At 40.4% G+C, this 8,558-nt stretch overlaps 1 protein-coding gene across 1 annotated transcript in view; it reads left to right on the top strand.

The window, feature by feature from the left end:
• GCM2 (glial cells missing homolog 2) overlaps window positions 1-2,769 on the top strand; it is a 7,007-nt gene extending 4,238 nt beyond the window's left edge. The window contains exons 4-5 of the mRNA XM_019556714.1: window positions 1,530-1,655; window positions 1,882-2,769. Coding sequence (XP_019412259.1) covers window positions 1,530-1,655; window positions 1,882-2,769 — 1,014 coding nt within the window. The remainder of the gene's footprint in view (window positions 1-1,529; window positions 1,656-1,881) is intronic.
• The last annotated feature ends 5,789 nt before the right edge of the window (window positions 2,770-8,558 follow it).

Below are 8,558 nucleotides of genomic sequence, written 5' to 3'. Positions count from 1 at the left end.
AATAGTAAATATTAATCTTATTTTCTTGCTCAGTGTCACAATGTTTCCTTACAACAAGAAAAAATGTTTGAACAATAAAATTTTAACACAAAAGCAAAATGTACAGTGCCTACCAACAAAGTAGAAATTGATATTTGTAATTTGAAAACTATGAACATTAACACAGTAGAATTATTTTGTAATATACAAGAACCTGTCATTTCAGCAGGCAAGATTTCTTTTTTATAGCTAGGATGCCATGCCACATTGGGGCTGTGTAAGTTTCTACAAGTCATACAAGTGGCAAGAATCTTTTTGAGTGATATCTTTTATTGGACCAATTGTATTGCTGGGACAAAGTTTAGGAAAGCTTTCAAAAGCTTTTCAAGTATTCTTCTTTATGTCTTATAAGCATTTAAGCATGCTAGTAGTCCTACTGACTTTAAAAAGGATGACAAATCATAAAGGAGACAAATCATAAATAGGTGGGAGTAACCACAGCTTCTTCGACTCCTCTCTGCCTTTGCATTCTCATCCATGTGCAACTCCTGTTACTTCACCCTTCACTCTATCTCTAATCTTTGACCTCTTGTCTTCATCCAAACAGATAAATCACTGGTCCATGCTATGGTCATCTCCTCCCTTGATACTTTAGTCTTCTCTTCAACCTTATGGTTACTAACTTTCTTTCCAATTCTCTTATAATGTGGTTGCCAAAATCATTAATGTCCCTGTCACTGCAGCCAGGTCACTCTCTTTCTATAGTTACCTCACTGGCTCCCCGTGGTGTTACCCATCAAGTACAAACCCCACTTCCCTTCATCACATAGCTCCTGTCTGCTGTGTTGCTGACCTCATCACTTTTTGTGTTCCTTTCCAGCTGCCCCTCTGAGCTAAAAATGCCAGCCTGGGTAAGCCCTGTGTCACCTCCTCCATCTATATCCAAACATTGTCATGCTCTCTTCTGTACTGCCCTTTCAAAACCTGTGCTACAGTCTTCATCCCTACCTCACCTGTTTCACATCTACAAATTTAGTTACAAAAGCATAACAGGGTAGCTTTGCACCTTGGGCAATAGCAGCACGAGGTAGTGGCAGTCACCTTTCTGCCAGTGATGTTGGTATGGCCAGCTGTCAGCTGTGGAAGTGGCTATTTTTGGGCCTCCCTGTAAAAGTAGTGTCCAGGGCTGATATCCCAGTTACCTTCTCCACTTAGTTACTCTACTGCTCACCTATATGGCACAGCTTAAAAAAAGATTGTTTAATCCACTAATTAAAAAAAAAAAGAAATACCCACTCAAAACACATGACCTATGATGCATTTGTGTGCTTGCCAGAGTGAACATGTCATCACATCTCCATAATCAAGGTTCTTCCGTTTTTTTGCTCTTTCTGGTCTGCAAGGTCTGTCGTTTACACTAAGCTGCTTGGTGCAGGCAGGTGCACAACACTTAGCAGCCTCATGGGTGCTATAAAAGAACAGCACAGCAAGTTATATGATTATTCATGTCTTTAAATATCCAAGTTTCACATGTGTTAACACTACTTCAGGCCAAAGGATTCCATGACCACTCTCGGCCAGAAAGCAAATCAGAGGCAGAAGTAAGGAGAAGTGCTGTGAAGAAACAAACATCCTCCTCCCACCTTCCCCAGAAAAAGAGGCTTCTGGACTCTGAGGTGAATCTAGGCGGGTTGGAAAAGATGAACCATGCACAGGGAATCACAGGATGCTAGGAATCCTTATAAGACACTGCACCTCTTCAGCTAGCTGTCATGGGTATGGGAGGTTAAAGCAGGAAAAAAGGCATATCACAAGTATGTATATTGGGGATACGTGCACTAGCATATACACTTGCAGCATTTTCTTCCAGATCTTAAAGGTCTGTTTTCGTATTCTTTTCAGGCAGGATGGTATCATGAGAGCAGTGGTCATTTCAACAACATCCATCATTTGCCATGCAAGGAAGGCCCAGAGAGATTCAGTATCGTTACAGACACCAGCTTTCCTATTGCAACTCAGTCTTACTCTTCATTTCAAAATACAGACCCTTACAAAGTTACTCATGACTCTATTAGCTTTCAGGGGGATATGGTGTCACCCTACCAAAAGTGTCCTAACTCAAGGATCTTTGTGCCTCGGCCTTGTGGCTATGAATTTGGAGTTCCTGCCTACATAAGTTCTAGTTCCTATCCAACACTTTACAAAGATTTGACAAATACCCCAGATGATACTGACCACGTTAACTTGAATGGATCTCAACATACTGGTTATTCTTTGACCATGCATGACAAAAATTTTGATAACACTGACAGACATCATGGACTGAAACAGATGATGGGGAAAACTGGTTACGGAGACAGGAGTGACTATGGACAGATTCAAGCAAACACTAATCATCCTTATTATAGCGGGGAGTATCCTTGCAGATATGGTAGCAATTCCACTCCATCAACCCCAGCTTTACAAACTGTTATCACTACAACCACAAAAGTATCCTACCAGGCCTACAAGCCCTCAGTAGTGAAGTACAGTGATAACATATGTGATGTAAAAAATCTTCAGAATTGCAGCCACGTTGCAGAGAACCTTTCAGGAACAGTTTACCCAGGGATAAAGATACAAGAAGACTGTGGTGTTCTCAAATCGGCTTTGCTTTGCCAGCACGATACAATTTCCACAAAGCCAGAAAGAGCGGAGACTATGGATCCCTATCGGTATGGGCCAACCCTGGCAAACAATTACCCTGAGCATGAAGGACAGCTATTAAGATTTGAAGGTGGTGAATACTAAGTAAACCCACATATTCTAACACAAACCTTTGGCGTGCTGAACCCTCTTGAATAGGAGTTTGAGGAGCAGAAAGCAAGCAGTCCATTAAGACTATTTACTTATTCCCTGATGATGCTTTTGCAGGGATCTGATGACTGTCTCAAGTCCTCTCTATGCAAAGTTCAAAGTAGTCCTTATCTAACACAGCATATTAGAATGCAAAACATAGGCCCACACTGAGTAGGGGTAGGGTAGGGGTTATGGCAGTGAGTCTCAACCAGGGTGTTATGACATCCTGGGGAGTCTTAAGATCCTTTCAAGGGTGCCATGGGGTGCTGCACAATGTTAGCACCGTTAGGGGTGCAAGCATGATTCACAAGATAAAGCTAGAGTTTTCACATAGAAATCCAGAGTATTAAAAACATTCTGACTTCTTGTGATCTTTTTTACTTCTTTGTAACAGAATAATTGCTGTCCTGTTTTTCTGTTATTAAAAAATGAGTGAAAATCAAGAGCTGGTATTTTCTGAAGGATGCCTCAAATCTAAGGCGGTTGAGAACAACTAGTTTGTGATCTCCCTGAACAGAGGGGCTTAACCAGTCTCTCTTCCCAACTACTAAATCATTTTCCAGGTGGGGTGCACCACCTGTAATTAATAATTTTCAGGTAATGAAAATATAGGTGGATAAGGCCTGGAAAGCAGCTAGAATCACTCTGCAGTATCTTTGTGCATTTACTAAGTAGGAAACACTAGTTAGGTTTCTCTGAAGCAAGAAAAGGAAAGGAGTTTCTCTAAAATTTACTCTTGCCTTCTTTCCTACAGGCTGCCTCTGATCTTCCCATATGGAAGAACAATTTAGATATGGCCATGATAACTGGGATCAACAGTTGATCCATAGGTTGATACTTCGCATAGGACAGGAAGACTTTATTATTTTGAGTTAAATATGGTTTTCCCAATGGATCCCACAAATGTGTTTTTCTTCTTGACTTCTGCTGTGGCCAGCTAGCACTGTGCTCTTGTAATAGCTGCACAAATTATTTTGAAAAACCATTTACAGTGAGACTCATCCCAGTCTAGATTGGCCTGGGCAAGGCACCACAAATACATGACCTCAAGGTAGCATTATAACCAATCATTACATTTAAGAATAAAGAGGGGGAAAAACAGTAACTTACCTGTTTAACAGTTACCCCCCGCCCACACTTCCCTTGCACTCATTTCCTCAAAAATGCAGAGTCAATTGAAACTTCCTTTTCTCCACGGTACATCTACTCCCCAAGAGATCACGTCTCCCTTTGGGATCATAGCCTCACATGCCAGCTATGTTCTACCGCAGAGTGAAGTAAGTCAACCAATCAGGGAAGTCATATGAGGGCAGGTAGCACAACTTTCACAGGACAGAGAATGAAATAAGGGATTGACTCCAAGCCCCAGATCCTATAAATTAATCAAACAATTTCTCCCATACATTTGTTACTACAAATTCTGTTCTTAAATATTTTGGGAACACTTTACTACTATAGTAATGTGGGATCCACCAGTACTGAGAGAGATTAGCATAACCTTAACAACAAGCCTATTAAACACAGTTTGGTTGAACCCAAATTGAATTCTACTACAGACACAGGTCATTTATTTATACTACTTACCAAGTATCTCTCAAAGGGCAATTTTTTAAGAGAGAAGTATTTTGAAAAATCCTTTTTTGTGTACATTTTTCTATTTTTGTGTACATTATGTCTAGATATGCAGAAATAGTTTGTGCTATAAACAAATGAAAAGATGTGGGTATAACAAAAACATATGGAAACTGGTTTGACCAGTTGCCTTCCTGGCTTCATCATGTAGAAAAATATATGTTGCAAATTCTGCAATCAAACAAGTAATCAGAAACCTTAGTTAGAAAACGGGATGCACTGTATACCAGTTTCTTAAAGTATCCATTTTTCCTGAAGTCTATTTTGTGTTGTATTTTTACTAAAATCTGAGGTTTTCCAAATTAAACATCAAAATTAAGTTTCTAAGCCAATATTTGGGCACTTGGATTACCCAGCAGCTTCCATTGGTTTCAGTGCTGGATGTGAACATTCTGAACATCATGACATTAAATTATATCCATGATGTTCAAAGGCAATTAAAGAAATTCGTACCCAACTTCTACCAACTCTAAGTGAGAGGTGTTGATCTAACTCAGTTCTTTGAAAATTGCAGACTAAGCCATATGGATTTAGGATCTTGACTTTAGGCATTTGCTTTAAAAATTCTTGGCCATTGTACATTTGATGTCCTTCCATCAGGCAAAAACCTGGTTTGGATACCAACATATATCCCAGTCAAATGAAATAGATGAGTCACCCTCACAGAAAGACTCAGCCCAAAGTATTGTATTATTGGAATATAAACAATGAATTTGCTTTACTAATGTGGGGCTTCTCACTTCCACAACTCATAGACATGGAATCATTTGGGATTTGGAATTAAACCAGAGGGTGACACTTTTTGAATTAACTTAATACCAGAAAAAAGCATCAACCTTCCGGCTTCCCAGCAAACTATTGGTAACTAAAAAGAGCCTCAAGAATCCAATACGCTCCAGAGAAGAACTGGGTGTGTTGCTGGAAGAGAACATCTGCAGCAGAGGATCAAATGGGGAAAGATTCTCCCAGCACTAATGCTCCCTCTGTCCTTCAGTGGGGTTTCTTAGGCAGGACAGACTCCCTACCCGCATCCTCTGAAGAAGGAAGTGGATCCTTCTTTCTCCAGCTTTTTTAGGAAAAATAAAACAGGATCACCTAGAAATTATTCCATAAACACATGGACTTTATAGAGCGCAAAAGCCTGCCAACGGGATTGTTTAAACAGCCTCAGGAATTCTATTTCAGGGATAGAATTTTGCCTTGAAGTGTATAGAGGGTTTTAGTAACATGAATAAAGAGGTTACAATATTATTTTGGTTCTTGCAGCATTTTTTATGAGGTTACCTAGCTTGCTGCCTTTTGCAAGCAGGCTTTGCTTCCCGAGGAGTCCCTCGGCCAGTCCTCAGGTAACACAGTCTTTAGGTGACAAACAAACCACCAAATCAGCAAACAAAACAAAATCCCTCTGCCCTGTCCCAGGCACAGAAGGATGAGCCTTTTGGCTCTGGCCCCCTTCTTGTAGCAAGCAGTTACATTCACAGCATACTTTCTCTTTTCTTGTTTACTCTTCTGGGAGCTTTTTTAATCTCCTAGAACAGTGGCTTTCAGTATCTTTGCATTTGTGGATCCCTAAAAATTTTTGAATGGAGGTGAAGTGTCCTTTGAATTGTAAGTGTGGGTATTCACATACTTTTGATTGATCATAGTCATCTTTTGTAGACTCCTTAGACATAGTCTGTAGAGCCCCAGGGATACATAGACCACAAATTAAAAGCCACTGTCCTAGAAGGACACTTCCTGCCTATCCAAATGCCCTGCAGTTAGGCTATCTCAACAGAGCTAACTGTTCCCTCTTAAAGGGACAGACTACCTGTTTCAGTTTTATTGGAGGAACTGGTCTTTTGTAGCTGAGCAGCCACACTCTATTTTGAACATATATTTTTTCAATCTGAAAATATATTTGAAAAACTGACATTTATTATTGTACTTAACATGATTATCACCAAAGTTTAAAAATACTGTTACTACTTAAATGAGAGGAGGGGTTTTCTGTCTGGAAAGGCTAGTCTGTCTAGCTTTTTTCTCTTCTCCAAAATCATTCCACTTAAGTCCAACAATAACATTTGAAGTAGTAAAAATAAGCAATGCCTCAGGGATGAGTTATTGCAACATTTGTCAGCTTAATTTTTCCTCTGTTGTGACATATGCAGTAAGTAACCATAAAGTAAAGGAGCTATTAGGTCCAGCCAGAAGGGGCAAACTATTTCTGCCAATAAAACCTGAACTCACAAAAGTCCAATCTTGTCAAGATTATCTTAAACAAATAAACATGTAAATTTTGTTGTTTCTCTATTTACTTTTTTGCATGGGACTCGCTTATTAGTAATAAATTCAAGAATTGTTTAGGTTGAATATAACAAGTTAGTGTTTGCCTTATGGTATCATCTCGTGTGATAGACCCAATGAAAATATACTGGAGATGTTGCAGTCATTCTCCTTTGTGATCATTTTCATGTACAAATATCAGGGACAAAATATCTGAATGTCAACTCTTTGGATCAAAGAACATGGGAAAGATGAAACATGCTCCCCTATGTGTTTTTCTTTCCAAACTAAACAACGAAAGAAGCATTGCCGCCCCTACTGCAGAACCTGAAATCAAGTATCTACCTGCTTGTTTATATATTTGCAGAATTACCTTTAAGAGCATCTCTCTCAGGCGCAGCAGTATCAAGGAGGGAGCAATAACGTTACACTTCAGTTCCTATGTGAGCCTCTCCTGTTCTATTAATCATCCAATTAAAGCTCAGTTTCTGGTTCTGCCTCAAGCCGATGAGATGACTGCTTCATTAGCCCCCATTACAATTTATTTCAGACATCTTTGTCTAACAAATTCCTGTTATTGTGACAAAGCTCTAGAAACCAGGAGCTTTTAAGTATCAGCCACCTGTGGCTCCAGGTTTAGATGAACTACCAGGGCATAAAAAGTGTAAAAGTAAAAAAAAAAAAAAAAGTGCCAGCTGTTCCCATATCAAAGCTGGCCTTTACATGAATCAAGGTGGTCTCTTAATGGCAAAGTTTTGAAACCTCAGTGTTAAATGGATCCTCCTCAGAAATTTCAGACTAATGGCTAAATGGTGGTGACAAGATGCATCCAGCCAGCTGAGTTCTCCTTCAGCTTGATTTCCATTTTGCCTAAACCACAGAGACACTCTGCTAATATTTGTAAGGAATCGTGCTGTTTACCACAGTAATGTGCATACTGAACCTTATTGGATGACTACACTTCAGTGTTGACTTTTGATCCAGCTAGTGCTATTGCTATCTTCAGTGGGGAATTCCCACAGAAGTCAGGGCACAGAGGGAAAGAACAGTCCAGTGGGAGGCCTGCCAGCCTAGGTTTTTGGGGACATATTGGTTCAAGTCATAGAATCATAAAAGTTAAAGGCTGGAAGAGACCTTGGAAGATCATTGAGTCCAACCTCCCTGATCTGGGCAAAATACTGCTGAGATCAAATGATATCAGCAAGGTGTCTGCCCAGTCTCCTCGTGAAGATTTCCAAGGTTGGGGACTGCACCACCTTCTTAGGAAGTCTATTCCAGGTTCTGGTCATCCTTACTATAAAGAAGTTGTTCCTTACATCCAATCCGAAACCATCCTCTAACAGTATATGGCCATTGCTCCTTGATCTCCTCTGAGGCATGCTAGTGAACAGTTTTCCTCCCAGCTGCCAACATTCATCCCTTACATACTTATAGACAGCCACCAAGTCCCCCCAGTCTTCTCTTCTGGATTAACAGTCCCAGATACCCTAGTCTTTCCTCATAAGGTTTGTCCTCCAGGCCCTTAATTATTCTTGTGGCCCTTCTCTGGACCTTTTCAAAAGTCTCCATGGTTTTTTTGAAGTGTGGCACCCAGAACTGGATACAGTACTTCAGCTGGGGTCTCACCAAAGCCAAGTAGACAGGAAATATCACTTCCTTAGCCCTGCTTGTGATGCATTGGCTAGTGCACCCCGGTAGGCTATTAGCTCTGTTGACTACAGAGTCGCACTGGTGGCTCATGTTCATCTTGTGATCAACCACAGCCCTGAGGTCACTTTCAGCCATCGGGCTGGCCAGGACACCTCCTCCTAACCTATTTTCATGTTGCTGGTTACTTCTCCCCT

This window comes from Crocodylus porosus, unplaced genomic scaffold (genome assembly GCF_001723895.1).
Source record: "Crocodylus porosus isolate Cpor-Errol unplaced genomic scaffold, CroPor_comp1, whole genome shotgun sequence".
NCBI classification, from domain to species: Eukaryota; Metazoa; Chordata; order Crocodylia; family Crocodylidae; genus Crocodylus; species Crocodylus porosus.
Note: the sequence above shows the minus strand (reverse complement) of the source record. Positions and strands in the feature narration are given on the sequence as shown.